Source organism: Chlamydotis macqueenii, chromosome 15 (assembly GCF_036417535.1).
Source record: "Chlamydotis macqueenii isolate bChlMac1 chromosome 15, bChlMac1.mat, whole genome shotgun sequence".
In the NCBI taxonomy this organism is placed as follows: Eukaryota; Metazoa; Chordata; class Aves; order Otidiformes; family Otididae; genus Chlamydotis; species Chlamydotis macqueenii.
In genome coordinates this window covers 14329035-14349417 of record NC_141570.1, presented here as the reverse complement: position 1 = coordinate 14349417, position 20383 = coordinate 14329035, and the positions used below count along the sequence as shown (strand labels likewise).

The 20383-nt window shown below is 47.5% G+C and overlaps 1 protein-coding gene across 3 annotated transcripts in view; it reads right to left on the bottom strand.

Annotated features, from left to right (window-relative positions):
- The window catches only part of MGRN1 (mahogunin ring finger 1), a 51205-nt gene that overhangs the window by 26325 nt on the left and 4497 nt on the right, over positions 1–20383 (bottom strand). For all 3 annotated transcript variants that reach the window (XM_086759976.1, XM_086759977.1, XM_086759975.1), the window contains exons 2-4: positions 17655–17773; positions 14835–14923; positions 8630–8776 (exon numbers count right to left, since the gene is read on the bottom strand). In XM_086759976.1, the coding sequence (XP_086616102.1) occupies positions 8630–8776; positions 14835–14923; positions 17655–17773 (355 nt within the window). The remainder of the gene's footprint in view (positions 1–8629; positions 8777–14834; positions 14924–17654; positions 17774–20383) is intronic.

The following is a 20383-nucleotide window of genomic DNA, read 5'->3' as shown; positions in this document are numbered from 1 at the left end:
ACAGCAAGTCAGGAACCTGCTGGAAATAAAGTGCAGAGGAGAGAGCAGAGGTCAGAGGCTGCCTGGATGACATGCACCACAGCAGCACCGGAAAGGGGTGTGAACCTGCTGATGATCAGTCCCAGGAAGGCTGGAGGACCTGCACTTACAGCACCAGAAACCCAAACCAGTCTACACCAGGAAAACAAGTAACACTGTCCCAAGTAAGGTAGGGCAGAACAACACTCGCATAGACTTGATGCTCTCACCGCCCCTGAGAAAAGAAATAAACCAGGTACATAGATTTTCTGAGCGGAAGTATATGACAAAAATATCAAGGAGGCTTCCCCAAGTGAGCTTTATGCCTCGGACTGTGTGACTGCCTAGGCCCCACTGCCAAAACGCATGTCAGACTTGGATGTGAACACTCCAGACAATGCTGGAGAACCCTAGTCAGCAGCCAGCGAGCAAGCCGAGAGCCTGGCGAATTCCCTGGGACCGCTGATGACCCCAGATTACCACAGAGATGGATCATCTCTCTAAGGTGATGCACAGGATCCACCACACCAGCCTCATGCTGCACAGGAGGACAACTTGGCAAGTGGTTGCAAAGCACATTAGTGCCTAAATGGTCTCCAGCCATCCCCAGCCCTTTGGGTTGGCATCTGCTGCATTCAGAAGTCTTCCATTCCCTGCCTACGCTGCTGCGGGCCTACAGCAAACAACAGTCAAAAAGCTCTGTAGAGCTGTGGAGATGTGTTACAGGAAAAGAGAGCAAATATTAAGAATAAAGGAAGAAATAGGCTGCCTCGTGCTGCATAAAGGCTGAAATCTGAGCGCTTGGGCTGCTGTTTCTCAGACGCCACCAGGCCAGGTCTCCATCCTGATGGGAGGTTGAATAAAACCACCCTGCGACCCCCGGCAGCTCAGCACAATGGAGAGGTGGGATCTGTCCTATTAGGTCAGGATCAAACAGAAATCCCCAGTCACATTTTTTTAAAGCTGTTTGCTTGCTCAGGTACCCCTGACAGCATGAGAACTGCCAGCAACGCGAGCTACCACACTGCTGACTGCAGTAGCAGCCCCCAGCTCTGTCCTCAGGATTCATGCGGCCCATCTCCTCCTGCAAGCTCTCTGACACACCTTTACTCCCACAAAGCGAAGCTTACACTCCTTCCTCTCCCCTGTCAAACCCTTCCACCCCCCAAAACCAGCTGTGTATCAGAGAACTGGCAGATGAGAAGCCCTGTGACTATATCACAGTGATTTTTGAGAGAACAGGAAACAAACTCAAATTATTCCCCAGTCTCACTCCTCCAGCACCAGCTGAGAAGCACTCGCTGCCTGCACGCAGAAACTCAGCCTGTGGCTCACGCAGGCTTCTCCCTGTACGCAGTCCAGACTTGCCACGGGGCACCTGGAAACCTCAAGTGGCTCCCAAGCCACCAATGGCATGCCCGTGTTCGGGAACCTCCAGCTAAGCAGAGTTAAACTCCTGTTGCTACGTGCTCACTGGAGACACAACATGAATGTGTGGGGGTGTTTCCCCCTCTCGCTCACCCCTCATCAGCGCCTGGGGAAGTTCTCAGCAGGGCGCCAGTCCCAACTCATGCAGACTTCTTCACTGCTGTGCTCCTCATGCTCAGCTCCGCTCGGCGCTGGAGCTGCCCCAGACAGCCAGAAGATGGTTTGGGTTACCGCATGCACGCTGGGACCCCTGACCCAAGGATCCCAGCCAGCTTGCCCCAGAGTTAGGCAGAGCACTGTCCAGACCCCACTCCTCAGAGAAAAGCAGGATGCACACAGCAATGCTGCCCCAACGTACCGCTTTTGACCAGTAATGGCTGAGAGGCAGCTTGTGCTTTGGAGAGTCTGTGGACAAAACAAGAGTCCTCTTTCTTTAGTAACAGGTATTGCGCGTTGCATGGCAATTTGCAGTGAGCTGAGGACAAGACAGAGTTACACAAAAGCTTTAGAGGGTTCTCAGGAACCACTTCTTCCACTGCTGCAGGCTGTGACTGCCTGGCAGGCTCCAAGTCCTCTTACAGGTGATGAGGAGGGAGACAGCCATGTTCTGCTGGTGTTCACAGTGGCCAGGAGTTGACGTGGAGCAAGCATGCTGTCTCCCCTTTCCCTCCCACCCACACACTCCCATTTTCCATTTTGGCCAGGATCTAAAATACACCAAATATAAGGTGGCCAGAGCCCTGGGTCTCAGTTAAAGATCCAGCCCAGAGAGGCTCCCACAGAGTCTGGAGGCTAACTGGGTGTTAAGTTGGCAGCGCGCTGCAGTCCCTGCCAGTTGTCTTCTCACCTCCTGCTTCCTCCCAAGACTGAGTTTCCACCCCACCTTACCACGCAGCTCAAACTCTGCCACCCATATCCTGCTCCAGCACCCGCAGAGGTCCGCCTTCCGCTGCTGAGCGTACTGGTGAGAGCACCCCACTCACGACTCCAACCAGGCTTCAAAGCTGGCGGCTGACACAACAGCTACGCAGAGGAACAAAGGCCAGAACTCTTATTAAAGACAGAGGGTTTGTCTGCTCGCTGAAATCTATAGAATTTAGCTCTCCAGCCTGTGAACTTTGCACACTACAGCATTCCCCTGGGGACTGGTTCTGCCCGGATCAAAGCAGGCTTCGGCTGTAACGGCTTGTGCCTAGCAAAGAACAGCACTGGCCTCTGATTTCTTCACACAGAAGAAATCTCTCTGCACAAAGAATTCATTTTAATCACCACAGTCCACAGCTAAAAGCAGCAAGAGCATCTTTCAAAGGCCTTGAATAGGCAGAGGCTATTAAATAACCAAAGGAATATCTGAGTGCCTCTGTCTCCTGTGCAAGCTTTAGAGAAAACAGCCATGCGCTGAGCTACCTGTGTCAGTTCGACTTCATTTTGTAAAACAACTATTCACATTTCCACAAACAGACAGAACATATCATCTATTGCAGTGTCACACACACCGTCAGCTTAAAAGACTGCGGTAGGATGTTTGCAATGAGCGTAGCAGGCATTGCAAAACGAACAAGGAAATGAGATTTTATTTTTTTTTAATATCCAGTACATCCATTTGTGCATCAGCAACACAAACAGCACAGCCCTGAAAAAGGGCAAGGATTGCGGAGCTAGACTGACCTATTTTCATTGTGTTTTCTCTTCATAATGAGAAGACAGTTTGGCAGCATTACTAGGATACGGAAGAGAACCTCCTCTGTCCAAAGAGGAAGATCTTTTTCATAAGAATGGGCTGCCAAACTCAAACCTCTCATGTCATATTTATCATCAGCTCCTGATGCCTGGATTGCTCATGTGTTTAGAGCTGGCTGTTTGAAGTGCTTCCAGCTACAGGGCTGGTTTGGCTTCTTCCCCTGAGGAAACAACTGCTGCTGTCATCTTGTAACTACACCATCCTTCCTGCTAGGCAGCAGGATACCTACAGCTGGAAAAGTCCCGGGGGCCCTCCCAGGAACAGGCTAACAGCGTGCACGTCAAGGCCTCGGTCTGGAAAAGGAAAGGATGCATCCGCAGAGCACACACAAAAAGAGAATATGAACATCTCTGCAGCCTGCTCCAAAAAACACACCTGTCTGCTAACCAAAGACATCTAAAGGTACCAACACACGAACCACTTAGTGCAGGAGAAGAAAGGCTACGAACTGAGAGTCCTTCAGGAGCTGCTGAGGAGTACTGCCGGCCCTGCCACGGAAACGCAATGCAGAGTACCCTCTCGTTTATCTGGGGGGAAATTGCACACTTACGGGCCATCACTGGCGAGCAGTCGACGTACAGCTCGTGCACCCGTGTGTCTGTGCCTCCTCTATGCTAAGGCAAAGATTCTCACGCCATTTAGACAGAGATCATCCTGGTCACCCTTTGCCTTCCGGCCGAGATGGCTGGACACTTCCTTGCTGCATGTGGCGATCACCTCTACGGCTGGCGAGGAGCTGCCTCTCCAGTTGGCTAGTCTTAAAACCCAGTTAGCATCATGGACTCTGACAGCAAATTTCTCTTTGTTTGTAGGACATTTTTGAAGCTGATGGGTACTGCTGTGCCTCAGTGACACCAAGCAACACAAGGCTTGACCTCACAGGTGAGCAGTCAAGCTATTACGGATTTTCCAACCACAGTATTCCCTGCTTTCTAACCAGCTGCTGGGAAACTGAAGCCAAAGGAAAGGACAAACGGAGAGATATCACTCTCTCCAAGACAGCCTGATCTTAGACCAACTCCCCAAGAGCACACTCACCACTAACCAAAGATGAGAGCGGATCCTTGGGGAAAAGGCTGTGCTAAAGCTGACTGCGGGGATTGCCACAGGAAACGGAAGCACAGCGGAACAGTTTGCCAATTTCCAAACCCAAAGAAGATGGACACAACCAGAAAAATAAATAAAACTGAAGATATCGGGAGTCTTGAGCTCTTCAGAGGCAGGTCACCACTAATTCCGTGCCATTAAAGAGACTCTGGACACAGGCAGATCTGGTTTCTGTTACCAGCTGGTCCTCAGAGAATGAATGTGTTTTACTCTAAAAGAGTCTTTAGGCTCACCACAAAGTAACCAGGCAAAAGATATTCAGAAGGTGAGAGCATCAGCCCACTCTAGATTTAAATTAATTCCCATTTTATCCCAGAGGCTTCTACAGATATCTGCACTAGCACCGGAAAGTGCTGGGTACCTTCCCGCGGGCACAGGGCTGCAGAGGTGAAGACACCTCTGCAATCACCAACAGCCTCACATTCACCTTCTCCAGACTTCACTGGTCAACTGCGGCCCCACAGCAGTGACAATACAGCTCCCCGTGAAACGCAGAGTTCAGCGGTTCAGAAGAGGCAGGCAGCAGCTGGGAGCTTCGTCTTCCCAAGATCTTGGCTGGGAAACGGTAGAGCTGAGCGTATCTCCCAGCACAATTACCCGGGAAAGTCTGCTGAATGCTCCTGTGAGACAGGTTAGGACAGGCAGCACATACTGACAAAGCCCCTGGCTTTTAAACAGAGCCCAAAACTCCAGGAGGAAGCTTCCTGGCTTGCAGAAAGGCTTCCCTTTGGTCACAGAGAGCAGCTAAGCCTAAGGGCAGGCCCAGACAGGCAGAGCACTGTGGCTCTTGGATGAGCAGAGGCTCTACAACAAGCAGAGCCTCTGCTCAGGGAGAGCCACCTTCCCTCCCCTCCCTCCTCTCACTCGAAATTCTACGAACATAACACTCCTAGCAGGAGTTTCACATGAGCAGGGGCGCTGATACTATCAGAATCAGAGGTTCTTTCAGCAGAGAAGCAAGAACTTGTTTAGCACTTCTAACGAGCCATGCTGCAGGCTGGGGACTAAGAGAAAACTTCTGCTTTTGACAAGGGTCCAGAAAGTTTCTCCCATTTTAGGACTGAGCATCAATATAGGAGAGTGGGGGGAAAAAAAAAAAAAAAAAAAAAAAAAAGAAGTGTTTTGTTTTAAAGAGCATCTTCTTCACAATCAAGTGGTGGACACAGCAATAGAAAAAGTTTTGAATTTATATACAGTGCAGCCTTTGCACATGCTTGTTCCTTGCATGTAGCTGTTAGCACCAAGAGCCACTGAGAAAAAGGCAAAACCGCCAGCCCAGGCAGGGGGAAGCTGCATTCCTATTAATGCACCAAAAATGCACTCGCTCCACTCAGAGCTCTAAGAATGCAGCCCAGATTTTTTTTTTTTCCCCACTAGAATTTGAAAAGAATAAATCAAAGTAATTATAGCACTGCCTTTTCAGAATTGCTTTGCGAAGCTGAAATCAGAGCTTCAAAAGGTTTTTACTAGCAGCAAGCAAATCCAGAGCAGCAGAGATGCCTACTTTGGGCAGCTGCACTAGCCCCAAGACGTGCTTCGTGAGCCACTTCCATATGGAAAAATAGCCTGGCTTGAATTAAAGCAGCTTACAAAGTCTGTATTTGTATCTCACTTCCCCCAGCCCTTATTACCTACACATCTGCACAAAATCAGGACCGTGCCTTCCAAAAGGTTCCTTGGCTTCCGGTGCAGTCCCCACACTTACAGAACATTTACTGTCCAAGAACTCCACAGCAGCGACAGACAGTTCATCGCTTCCATACTACGGGGAAATTAAAGTACGATTTACCAAACAAAAGGCCAGCAGTGGAAGCAAGAGCTGAATCCGAGTGCTTTGACTTTTAACGTAAAGGTTTAGCGCGCTGGAGAGCACCGCCACCGTAGCAGGGCGGCACAGTATCGTCAGCTGCGTTTCGTTAGTGAGGTAACGACTGCTGATCCTGTTTTCGTGCACAGGCAGGTGGGGCTCAGGAACAAAGGCTTCTCCCCCGCCACCGGAACAGCGATACGTCTCTCAGTGAACCATGGACAGGGTGGATTTAAAAAATTCATATTTTTTTTTAAATATCTTTTTCTTTGAAGTTGACAGTTGTGTTAACTTTCAGAAACTCTACCTAGGAGTTGTTCAAACTAAATTTAAAAAGCAATTAGGTAGTTCATCTTTGCTGCATAAGCCTTAAAGAACAGACAGCTGCACTGGGGACAGGCACTGGCTTAGGGCGTGGCACTACGGTTCAGTAAAACGTGTTCTTAAATGAACGAGAAACTGTGTTTTCCTCCTCCAACCAACCAACAGACTTCTGAGAGGAGAGCTACTACTTACAGAAGACTGGAAACACACTCTGTCCAGAAACAGTTAGTTATATTTGGTAACTAATGCTTCCATTAGGCAATTATTATTCAGTGCAAAACTTGATGAGACAGACAGTCTCTTGAGTCCAACACAGAGGAGTTTAAGCGACAAGAATGCAACACTGCTGGTCTCGGGTGATTCAGTTGCACTTCCACCCCAACACAGCTGCTGGGTCTGAAAAAATACATTTTAAACTATATGCATATTCTTTACAGACGTAAGCTCTTTATAAAATGCAGTACAAAGTTTGATGCGAAGCTCACAGATGTTGCATTGTTACTGACCAGCGACAAACAAATTCTCCTTCGGGGTAAATCAGCAAGTGAATATGCAAAAAAAAAAAAAAAAAAATTAAAGTCAATTATTTAAAACAAGATTTACTGATTTAAGCCACGACTGAAGTCTGGCAATGTAAATACATCCACCCTGGCCACAGAGGCCCTCAGTTCTCCCCGTTATCCCATAAATGGTTTCCTTCTTAGGAGCACTGCAGGGCAGCACAAGGGACACTGGCCACCTCTCCACATTGTACCTGTGTTAGGAAAAGAGGACTTCAATCTCCAAGGCTGCCATTCCAACACCTTCACTAGCACTAAACTCCCAGGAAACCTAAGAACCTAAGAGACAGAACATGGATTTCTAAGGCATCCTGCTGCATTCAGCTCTGCTCAGGAAAAACTGGATCTAAACAGAAAGCATTTTCAGAGCTGGCCGAGAGATATTTTTCAAGGACTTAAAAGAAGCTAATGTATTACCTCCCCAAAATAAAGGCAGCCATAGGCCTCAACAGAAGAAAAGGGAAAATTCTGGATGGTGATATCCTCCGGTTTGTAGGAACACACATCTGGATGAGAGCACTGAGCTTGTCTCATTTCTAAAAATACACTGTTCATTGATCATCAGTGCGACGTTCATACTTTCCATGAAACACATAAGCCATCTTATGGTTTATCACACATATTTCTCCCTGCTGAAACCTCTGCAGACCCCTTCAATAAAACCTAAGCTTACCCCCAAATCCAGAGCGCCACTGCAGAAGCCGTCAGCACTACGTGCACAGAGCTGCTGATCAGCCAAAAGCCTCTCCTAGAGGAAGCCAAGAGCTTCTGCAGTCTGAATCTTCCTTCACCCATAGAACAAAAATAATTCTTTGTCCCATGGCCATCGGAAGCGTGCCATGACATACCAGAAGCTCACGTGTACCCAGTTCACAACAAGGAGAGCAGCACGTTTCAGCCACCTTAGCTCTTAATACAGAGAGGAAATTTTTCGTAGTCTGATGGGATACAGTGTTGATTGGAATGGTTTAAACACGCCGATTTAGATAAAAATCTGTAGGGGTGCACTACCGGGATGTGAGAAAGACTCCACAGATGACGTTCTGACCAAAGGCTAGTATGTGTACCGGGCAGGAAACACACAGGCAGAGTTTCAGGCAGTGACCCCTCCTGACAGCCATCTCACAACAGCCTGTGTTGATGTGGCCATTTCTCCCAAAAGGGGCTTTGGGTGGGCCTCAGTTCCACAGACTCGCTGTGTAAACATCAGACTGAACTTTACTTTGGTGGTCCAGATGCTCCTGTCACAGGGAACACAGGAATCCAGTCAGTTAGGTGATCTGGAAAAAACAGGTAGTATTTGAAGGGAAGGGTGGTTTGTTTTTTTTTTACATTTCATAGGACATACGGCTGACAAAGCATACAGCTGTGAGCTCCTCTCCTTTGCTGCACATAGAATGGTTTCCTCACACCCAAAAAACAAACCAAAAAGGGAACAAGAGAAGATATTGGCTATATGAGGGAGGGAAGTGAAAGTAATATTCAAAGCTATCCGAATATATAAACAAAACAGAAAAAGAAGAGATCTTCCTCTCCACTATCTGGGGCAGCACTGCCTTTGGGGGTGATTAACGAGAGCTGTTTGACAGGCTCACCACCGAGAGCTCCTGCGCCCCTCCACGCGCCCACGCGCCCAGGACTTACACTGCCATGCCGCCAACAAACTCTTCTGTAGCCTGGCAGTAGATCGTGATGGCAACACGGGCATCTGCGTCAAACGTGAACTCCAGGCTGTACAGGACTTTCTGCTTCCCGTTCTCCTCAGTAGGACTGTCAACGTCATCTTTATACCTGAAAGACAATGCCAGAGGATTAGAACCTGTATTTGTGAGATATCATCAACATCACTCTGGAAGTCAGGACAGGAGTACTCCAGTCTATGTGTTCTGGGTAGGCAAGGCACCACGGGCTTCCACCTGGGGCTTCCCAGGAGGTTCCCATTCTTTTTCCTCCGAGGAAGGTTCTTCCAAGATTTGACTGAAGTTATTAAAGTGAACTATGTAACAACGGTGTTGAGGGATCTCACCCACTCTTACAGTGCCAGGACACAAAATGAGACCATAAAGTGAACATTTGAATGTCAGCCCTCAGGAGCAGAAACATTCTCCCTCCTTTTAAATCTTCACACTAGGCTCAGTATTTGGGCTGAAGAAATCCTGCATGTGCCTGACAAGTCTAAAGCCTAATTCTTTTAACTCTGCAAATAAAATGGTGCACCACAGGGAAAAATCCAGGTTTCTGTAACACAAAGAACTCTTGAAGCTCAACAAAAGGTACCTCCAGTATCACACAGAAGATGATACTGAGATCAGAACTCATCCAAATATAGGAACTTCAAATTCCTTTAAATGTGCAAGTCATCAACCAAACCTTTGATGCTGCTAATGACTGAAGCTTGCACACATTTACTGTAGGAACAAAAATTAACATGCATAACAGACGCATGATAACCAGCACAAGAATGAATTTAGAAGTTATTACAATTAACGTGGAGGTGAGTCATAACTTGGCTATGGCCTGCTGTACAGCTGGATCCCACTGGGTGATCACCACTGCCCAGTATTACTCCTTCTCCCTACTGCTGGAAAAGGCAGGTAACAAATCCGGTGAAGAAGGCGGGCTGAAGCAAGCTCTAGGGCAGCCATGGACAAGCAGTGAGTTACGGCAACCCAGGAGCGGCCAGGGAGACCCGGAGATCCTGGAACAAGCAGCCAACGCAACACACTATGAGAAGATCTCCCCTGTCTTGAAGAGCAAAGTGATAGAACGGACACGATTCACTGGCAGGGCAGAGGAGATTCTCATACGTAAACTCAAATCCCGCTGTAATCCTACAGCTGCAGGTACCACCGTTAGTTCACGCACCGCGTATGAACGGTGAACGCAGCCAGTTGTCCTTGAGAGGTGTACAACACTACTTGTTTTGCTGCCCAGCTCCAGCCTCGCTTGTCTATCAGTACTACCTTAACTGCCACAATGCCTGGGTCAAAGCCAAGCAGCTAAACTATTCAGGAAAAGCTTGGCACCGTCTCTGACTTCACGGTATCAGTCAGCCTCTTCCTTCCTTACACAGCCTCGATGAATATGCTGCACTGTCGAAAATACTCAGAAACGGACCAGGCATATCTCCATAACTCAATCTAAAAATTCTCAAGGGAACCCTTTTTTACTCAGTTCATGCAGATGTAATAACTCCTGCCTAATTAAGAGAGTTCCAGCATGAATTTTACTGAAGAAATGCTCAGCTTCAGCAATTTAATACAGAAGGTGCAAAATGAAATTTAAGAGCAGTATAATCAAATACTTAACACGCATACTTGTGCTAACATAACCCTAGTGAATCACTACAGCATATGCTTGCATTCCTGTCTGAAGGACCTGGAGAGCTCCAAACAAGACTTTTGCCAGAGGTTCACCCAGGTCAGAACAGCAAATCAAGCTATAATACACCCAACATGCTAGTGTGAATAAGACAAATCCCCAGAAGTGAGGGTCTGAACATCTGCAGCAGCCTGGATACAATACAGAACACAGAGAAAGGCGGTATTTTCACACAAGCTAGGTGCATTCAAAGAATAAAATCACGGCACTTGAAGGCTGTAAACAAGAAATGCTCCAGCCAGCAGGGCAAGTTTGCCTAGAAAACATGGCGTCAACATTTTGTGCCGGACTGACCAAGGAAACAAAAGGTAACAATCCACTCACAAGTGCTGGGTGTCCAGAGAAAGCAGCAGCACAAGCTTCCGCAAATTATCTCTTACTGTGCTTCCCAGTAGGTCAGTAGCGGAGGACAAGGGGAGCACGATCTCCAGGGTACCATACATTTGCCACTTCTTCAAGAAGAAGTAGGGTAGAGGAGAAGCAGCACCCCTTCCAGGTAGACATTCATGAAGGCTACTCCATACGCCTGTACTCACTGCACATACAGGTAGGTATTAAAATAAGAGACGCCCGGCACACGCATGAGTTACAGATCAACACCACACAGGTCTAGACACCCAAAACAGCTCCCAGAACATGGTGAGAGATCTGGGGGCGAGCCAACCACAGAAAAGCAACGTCAATTGTAAAACCATTGGCTGTTTTGTCTTCTTGGTGAAGTCACACAAAGCATACGGGTTCCCAGATCACCCTCCTGCTCTCTGCTTCACCCCTGCGTCTCCCTGCCAGCACTCAGAACGAGCATCCGTCCTTTCAAGAAGAAAAGGGTTTAAGGCTAGACTAGAATAGATCTGTTGCCCTGGGAAACCACTGAAGGGCCACTACCAACTGCAGTGCCTGGAGAGAAGGCTTCTGGAGGCTGCATCTGCTGGGGAGAAGCAGAGCCAGAGCCATCTCGAGCAGGCAGCAGAGTACACGTGCCTGAATGGTGACAGCCACAGTAAGGCTGTGTATGCATCCTCCTGTTCAACATGCCTGGTGCTGGACGTTAAGAAAACCGTCTGCCACGTAGCAAGAAGTTCAGGTGAGGAAAGACTGCATAAGCAGCTATGCCAGCTGGTAGCTGGAGCAAGGAACACGCAAGGACTACTTTGGTGCATACTTTGAGAGGCAGAGACATCTCATGTTTCACCTTAAGGTGCAAGATTTAACTTCAGGGGAGTAACAAGACAAAGTCACACATTTTGCATTCCTTCCATCTTTGCAAGGGACACGGCAGACAAGGAAGTGGTTCAGGGACTTCAAGAGCTCTTTGGTCTCCACCAGCACTTGAAGATTACAGTGCACATTTAGTGAAGCCCTACAGACAGTGTTGATGTGAAGTGGCACAGATGCATGCACAGAGTTAGAAACCAGTGACTTTGCTAGGTGTGCCTTTGGGTCATGCACAGCCTTCACAATCACGTGTATAGAGCAGAAGAGACTGACCACCTTTGAGAATAAACAGCTGATCCAATGTTATGATGAGAAAGACAAAGCAGGGTGACCAAGGGAGCTGAGGCCACTTGGTCTGACATCACTTCTGGATAAAACAATGGAAATGCTGGAACTTTTTGTTTGTCTGTTAAAGAATCAAAAGATAAAAATATAATTAACAGCAGCCATGACTTTTTACAGAAATAGGTCGAGTTGAACCCGATTTCATCCTTCGAGAAGATTAAAAAGTTTGACCAACAACTTAGTAGACATGCAGGATAAATGCTAAGTATTGTTTGACTTAGTACTGTGAGATACGCATTACAGCAGTGTCGGAGCAGGCGCTGAATGAAGCAAGAACTAGCCGACGTCTCTGTCAGCGTGGGGGGAGATCACAGTCCAGTGGAGGCTTTCCCGTTTGAGGGTTCTGCAGAGATCTGTACACAGTTTAACGCTATCCAGGGCTGCGAGCAGGCAGTCCCAGCACCCTCACCATCACCACCTCCGATACAGGATGAACTGCTTCAAGGATCAAGGTCAGCCCTGCTGCTCTGGAGAGGGAAGAGAATGGATTTCCTTTCTCTCACTCACAGGAACTCTGTCTCCCTCTCAGGCCCTTATCCAAAATGCTTGGTGTCTCACTACTCTCCGTGATATTGCCGCTGCTTCAGACACATTCCCAAACCACTACAGCTGTCGATTCCTTCAGCGCTTTTGTCCCATTACGCTATCCAAAGCCTAAAGCCCATGCTGAAGCAGAGGCTGCCCCAAGGTGCAACTCTTCCATGAAACACACTGCCTCATGAGTTGATCTTCCTCCTGCAACTGGCAGCGCTTTCAATGCAACAGCCAGTAAGAGCCCACCTGCTACTTCAGCTCTGAAATAAAGCTTCCAGTCCAGGGCCAAACGAGAGACAACAGGACAGACATGAGGCAGTCTTTTTCTGTTAGTGGTTCACAGCAAAACTCATACTGCCCTCCTCTGAGGTTCACAGGGTCTCATCCTGCTAGAAATCAAGTGCTCACACAAGGTGTCAAAGACTCAGAACTTCAACACCAATATCCACAGGTTTATTGCTTCTCTCCAAAGCTGCTGAAAATATTCAGGATTTGGCAAAGCTCAGAATTTTGTCTGGCCATTGCAGGGCAGGAAGCCCAGAGTGGAAATTTCCTCATATTCCTCCATAATGCCTTACACTCCAAGTTGTGGATCAACACCCTCTTCATAGGTGAAAAATGACTTTGCAGTTAAACACAAGGAAAACCAAAATGCTTGTGAGGACTTTACCACCAGAATCTACTTTACACCTAGACACTCAGCTCAGTATAATTTCATTTGGTGGAGAAGGTGGTAAATTACACTTAACTAGTTCTGGAAAGAACGCGCAAGCCTCAACCACTGGTTGTGAATAAGCCAAGCTGGAGAGCGCACAAAATGTCTCCACGTGCACAGAGGGAGAAAGGAAAAGCCTCTAGTCCAGAACGGTAAAAAAGCACAAGACAGAATGCACCCTTGGGAAGTGGCAATTAAGATCTTATTTTGGGTTTAAATCAGTACAAAATTAAATAGAGTAATGCTGGCAGTGTTGTCATCAGCACTAACACAGCAGCAGCAGCACAAGGGTCTGGAGAGATCACGAGGCAGAGAAAGAACTGACAACATCGGGAATTAGACGGATGCAAACCTAGACACCGTCAGGGTGCACGGACACTGCATTTCAAATAGTCCAGAGCTACAGCTCTGCTTAGGAGGACAGATGTGCAACCACAGAAAGCAGAACGGCAGAACTGCATGTACTAAACCCCAGCAACTCCTCCATTCACAGCGAGGCCTCTCCCAGCAAAAAAAGCCACTTCCCATTTGGCTTCTCAGAGATGTTACACTGTTTACGTGGATGACTGAAAGGAGAAGAAAATACTCTTTCCACAGCAAGACTTTTTCCTAGAGAAGTACTTCACCCTTTAGCTGAAAAAGCCAGGCAGCATTAAGAGCAGTTTACCAGTGGTTACTTTTTCAGTTCTTCCCTCTTTTCCTATTCAATCAGTTTTAAAACCACAGGTATTGCTCATCTAAAAAACAAAAAACAAAAACAAAAACAAAACAAAAGGAACCAACCTTCAGTTTTCACATAAAAACAAACTGAGGGTTTTGTGCAGTTACGACTCGAATTACTCACGTTACGCCGCGCTCTCAGAGCTACCTTGGCTGAGAGCTGAAACTGGCCCCCCGCCAGCGCTCCAGCCCTGCGCCTGAAATGCGGAATTCAGAGCGGCTCAAGGATCTTTGCGAAATGCTCTGCCTGGACATCTGCCCAGTCGCTCAGACCAAAACAAAGCACGGTATGCTGGGCCCCTGTACTTCAGCCATCTGTTTGAAAGAGGGCAGCTGCAAATCGAAGCGTTGGCATTTAATCCAGCTAGTGCTGGTTTGGATCTCCGTGTAGAGCAACGAAAGGTAACAGATCTCCATGATCATCCAGACCTCTGTACCCTGTGCATGGGACACAAGCCATCTAAACGAATGCATAACACTAGGACCAAACTTTATCCTGGCAGTAGGATAAACCTGAGGAAGTTTCCCTCAAGACCAACTGGTCTTCCTGGCCTGTGACTTGCACCAGAATCAGCTACTTTTTGGCTTCTCCTCGCACAAGAAAGTGGAAAGGAACCTGTCTGTAGGGTTTATTGACCCAACTAATATCTTCCATTCATGCTAATGATTTCATGGTTTTGTTTACCACTGCAGTCTGTCCTGTAGAGGCAGATACATCACTGGTCCTGTTTGGAAACAGAGATTGCTCAAACCTAGGGATAAGGAGCATAAAAACCACCTGAAAACTCTGATCACAAGGGAATACAGAAACCTCTGGTTGTATCTAGCAACAAGGACCTGGAATTCAGCTATTTCTCAAAAATCTTAACAAATACAGTTTGGCTGTGGATGATAGATTGCTGGGTTGAATAAAATGAAGAGTTTGGGCAATAACAGTACCTCACAAGACGGAGAGAGTCTTTGCGGATATTCACCAAGCTTCTCAGTGTCTTCACAGGCTCATGGGGAGCTGGAGTTACATAGGGAAACTGGAACAAAAAGGTAAATAATTTTCTTATTATACTACAAAAGGTAGCAGCATGTTACCTGACATACAACTTACCCAAACCAATAAATATCTACCTTTAACTGTGTTCAGTACAATAGGCATAATGAACAGTAACAGAGAATTCTATTTACAGATAAATCAAGTGTGTTTCAGGGTGAAAATCCTGCTCTGGCCCAGCAACAGCTCATATTGGGAGCATGCACTTTAAGAAAGGGTATTTTCACAAGCTCTTTTTCTGCAGCCTGAATTCTCAGTCTGGAAATCCTTGCTCTCACAAGCTTTTATTTCCACTAAAGACACCACCTCCAGCTTGAGCAGAAGAAATGCAGCTCTTTCATGTGTGTTACAGCATGCAAATAGTGACTCGAGTGCTAACCAGCATGCTGAAGCCCTGGATTACTGGGGGAACTCTTTTTATTCTGAAACAATGGGGCAAATGTTCTGGGAAAGAAAAGAAGGAGACAGGGATAGGGGGCCTCATTCTATCACAGTCAAGAGACCTTCTCTCACAGATGATCCTTTAAAAAAAGAACAATAATGCTTCAAACTGTAATTCTCCTTACTGGTCACAAAATCTCCACCAAGAAATGCAAGGGAAACTGTTAACTGTGGTGACTGCAACCTATACATCTGCAGACCTGTCTGCTGGATCTCTGAAGTCTGAAGCTGAAATACCCACCCACACAACTGCCAAGTTTGGTGGGTGCTCAGACTGAAAACGCGGGCGTTTTCCAAGTCAGAGCAATGACACAACACATAGGCACAGCGTGACGGGACAGGCTTTTGGGCAGAAGATTACCCAGCAACAGTGTCACCACACAGCCTCGTTAGAGCTGGGGTCCTGCAAACACACACCTACTAGGAGCCCTGCAGTGGTGTAGGGAGAGTGACTGACATGGAGCAGACGTACCAGGGACCACCAAGATGCCACAGAAGACCCCGTGCCACAGGCAGCAGAGAATTCAGAGGGCAGCAGCACCTAGTTCCACCGCACCCTGACTGCTCAGGACTGCGGTGGGTAGCACTGCTCTACAGACAGCAGTCAAGACCTCGGTTACTCCAAAGTGAGAAGATGGCCCACATCCAGAAAGCCGGTTTGCTACTCTGTGTTCAAGTGTTTTTTTTTTCCTTGAAGATTAATCAGAGCTGCCAAAGGGCATCAACTTTACATAGACAAACTAGATACCACGGCAGCCTCCCTCTCTTAAATCTATTTGGCAAACATCCCACTGTGTTAATAGCATTCTCACCCACTCCCCTCTGAAGAGACGACGAAATTCAGTGCCGGGATGTCTGCAAGGAAACCCAGGCTGAGACATGCAGACAATTTAACTCTGCAAGGCTAGTCCCTATAGCCATGGGCGCATGGAAAATTGAGCTAACAGCTGCGCCTTCTGCTTTTGTTGGAGCACTGTGCAGGTGTTAGTCACAGAGCAAAGGAGAAGCGTTCAGCTTTTAACCGCTGTCCCGCAGGGGCCCTGCATGCAGACACGGCGCAGGGTATGTGGTGAGCATCCCCGTGCCTGCATAGCACCATTACAACCATTTCCACATAAAGTCCCTCCTTCCAAATTCTGTTGCTCATCTGCACTTTCAGCTTGAACAGGGACTCTCCAGGTCCTCGCTCGTCCTCCCCTGCAGAGTGCTGTTAACTAGCTGTGGTGCTAAGAAGACCAGTGGCACAGCCTGAGGACAACTCGGAAAGCAGAACACGCTCATCACCGGTCCAGATTCAAACAGCAAGTTGTTCTGCCTCAGTTTCCCCTGTCTGTAAAACAAGGGTGACACTGAACTGCCTCCAAGCACTATAAGCGTGAACTAACTAACAATCACAGCTTTTCTGAAGATGAGAATCATGACCAGTTTTTCTCTCTCTTGTTTTGAAGCTGCAGAAACAACTAGGAAAACAGTTGGCAAAGCAAGCAGCTCTTTTCCCTTTCCAGTACCCTGAAAACATCTCCAAATGGCTCCTACTCTACTACCTTTTGCCTCTTTTTAAGCAGTTCTGAGATGCAAAAGAAATCCAAAACGTAACACTTGCATAAAATTCCTATCTGTCCCTCACAACCGTGCTATTCCCTGTTCACAACAAAAAGCTGCTTTTCACAGTATCATAAGACATCCATGAGCCCAGAACTTCCTCCGTGTTCCAACTGGGAAAAACAGAGGAGAGACTTTCTGAGCAGCCTACTTAGGTTACAAAGCAAATAAAATCACTAAGATCCCTCTTAACACTGCCCTGCGCCCAGTCAGGTCACTCGTTTACATGGAGAACGGCACGCGTTGAACGCTGGCTGGAATCCATCTGGCGCACGTGAAGTTCAGGCTCCGAGAGCCGATCTGCTTCCCAGCCTCCTCCTCTCTGCAGCACGTTCCGCACTTGCTCAGGCAGGCAATTCTCACACAAGAAGGCCATCAGAATTAGTCCCCAAAATATGTGCTCCTGAGTCCCTGCCCTTCTTCCCTGACTATCTCCTCCTTCTGCCTTAAGTGAAAACAAGCCTAGAAGGTGAATACTGCTGCTTAGAAAAACTCAGCTATGTCAGCCAGCAAGCTGGGACAGGGGAAGGCTTCTGCACCTCAGACTGGAATGATGCTCCCCAAGTAGTGGTCTCTTAGCGCTGTGTTACTTTGTAGTGCAAGCCCTACACAAGGTTTTCCAAAATATGGCAGAAATGACAGTGTAAAATAGACAGCATGTAGAAACTTGCCTGAACAGGTCTATTCCCCAGGAAGTTTAGATCCATGTTCTCGCCAAAAAGGTAGCCCTCGGGGTGAGGGGTGTCAAACTTCTCACCTCCCATAAAGAAGTGACTTGCAAAGTAGTTTCCTAGAAAAAAAAAATCACAAGGGAACAAAAAACTCTACATGAGTGCTTCCCAGAGAACAAGTGGTCTGTATGGTTTTTAATTCACAAGTATAAAAGAGCACAAGACAGAAAATACTTGTTAGCCCACTCCTTCCCTGTACTACGGACAACCACTGCCAACAGCTGAAGCAGGAAAAAACCCACCCTAGAATAAATCATTACAGCAGAGAGAATTCCATTTCAACTTGTTTTCCAGGGAAGGGACAGGGAGCAGTAAGAGCCAGCTATTTCCAATATTGCTCAATTCTGATTAATTCTTCCTCTTTTCTCCACCTTCCCGGGTGAAGTCTGGCCCCACGAACACCATCAACCTGCCCAGAGAAGGGTGAGGCTTCCTCCCGCTCCAAAGCCCTGCTCAGCCAGAGGGGATCCTGTTGGGCAGCATCTACCTTTCCTCCCCTCTTTCACTCCCACATGCCAGGGCGAGAACCACACAAACCCTTCACTGTGAGTGCTAGAGACTACACGGTTTGATGCTGAATTAAATTGAACAAAGACAGTCTAAACGCAGAAACGTGGATGTCTGGAAGAGATAAACCCTGGGACTGACTAAAGCGAACTTAAGCTCTGAAAGCTTCCCCACAGATTTTTCATTCACCTTTGAGGTGACGCCCCACAGTGCAAATTTCAGGAGATTAAGCACGTGCAAGGTCACTGGGACTCCAGAGCACAGAATTAACGAGATTAACCCCAAAGTGAAACCAAATTGATCTAGATGTATGAGAGCACCAGGGACGCAGCTTCTTCCTAGAAACACTTTGGGAAAACACTCTCAAGCAGGAACTTTCTGGAGTTACAGTTTCAGAGAAATAAGTATCAGGAGAGAATTAAAATAAAAGGCTCCAACCAAGCCATTCCGCTTGACGTTTCAGAGTGGATATTTTCCATGTGCACGACGAAAGGACTGAGCCAAACGTACATTCACTTCCCTAGGTGCCATGCACAGGCAGCAGAAAATTTGCTTTAAAACGAGTCATTACAGAAGCAGTAACTAATCATCTGAGTAGTTATGGAGGCATTATGGAAGGATTTGCAGTCCCTCTAGCTAGGAGCAAGCATGATTTACTCTGAAATGGAAGGGCTTTCATGAATGGCTCTGTTTTTTTCCATTAAGGCTTTTTTTCCTTTACGCTTCAAGACAGGCTCTTCTCGCTCTGCACAGATGGTCGTGCTTTAATGACGACGGCACTGCTGAGCTACTGCTGAGCCCAGCTCACAAGCATGCAGATGTTTACATTATAGAAACATGTCCTTCTTTCCAGATACGACAATCAACTTCAGCACGGGTCCAGAATCTACCTAGAACCTGCCCTACAGAATCAGCATAACAAAAAGTAGGTGCTCCAAACGAAGGCAACCTTTTCCCACCCCTCTAAGAAGCAAAAAATTAAAAAGCTAATCAGCATATAATCTCCAAGCACAGGTAGCTCGATCCAGCCTCCCCACCTGAGATACACCGCAGTGGTTTATGCTTACAGTAAGGTTCAGAAAAGCATGATGAACACTGGGGTTTAGGAACAGATTTTGCATTTTGCGTGGGTCAGGCAGGATTGTGTTTTGGAGCAATTTATCTGATGAACTGTGAAGACAACGCTTGCGCAGGGTGTCTCAGAACCACAGCAGCTGATTATCTGATCCCCCCTCAGGCTGATCCAGTATTCCGCGAATGAGACATCCCGGCGCTCGACTCCCCTCAGTAAACCTGTATTCCACAAATTCAGAGCAGAGCTTTTTTGTGGAAGCAGTTCTGCATCCCACACGCAGAGAACGCAGAGGTTCAGCGGGTGAGGGCTGCTCACCACCACTGAAACCCCGTGCCTGCGGGGAGCCAGCTGTCCAGGAGAGCATCGGCAGGCAGCCTCTCCGGCACCTTGGGATGAAACGGTCTCTCGTGCAACTGGAACAAGACCGAGATGCACAACTTGCATGTTCAAGACACCTGCCACACTGACTTTGTTCCACCGAGAACCGCTTTTGGGATCTCTAACAAATTGTTAGGATTTCTCACAAACACACGCTACCCCCACCCAGCACAGCAGCGCCTAACTGTAAACCACAGCTTCAATTCCACCTTCAGACTGAAGGCTCCCTTCATCTTCCTCCTAAATCACCTCCTGTAATATGAAGGGTTTTTTCCCCAGAGGTGCTTCCTTCAAATGAGAAACACAGTGCCAGTCACAAAGAGCACGAGGAAAATCACTTTGAGGAGCTCAGAGGGGAATACACTGGCAGGCAGAACATCCCTGAGCTCTGCCGGTGCTGCTACGGATACAAAAGTCGCCGTGTACACAAGGTCTCAACAGCAAAACTAACACACAAGGACCGCAGCAAACTGTCTTCGCAAATACATAACACAGTTTTTAGCAGCTAAAAAAAAGATATTCTATTGCAAGCTTTCAGAAACCAGTTGCTAGACCACCACACAAAGTTCAGAGCCCCCCAGGTAAGACCAGAGTTATACGTCATTCCTCTCAACCGGTCACAAGCAACTCAGAGTCTGCCCAAGTTGAGACAGAAATTGCTTAAGAAAGCAATTCTGTAAATATCCCACCGAGGACTAAGAGGAGAGAG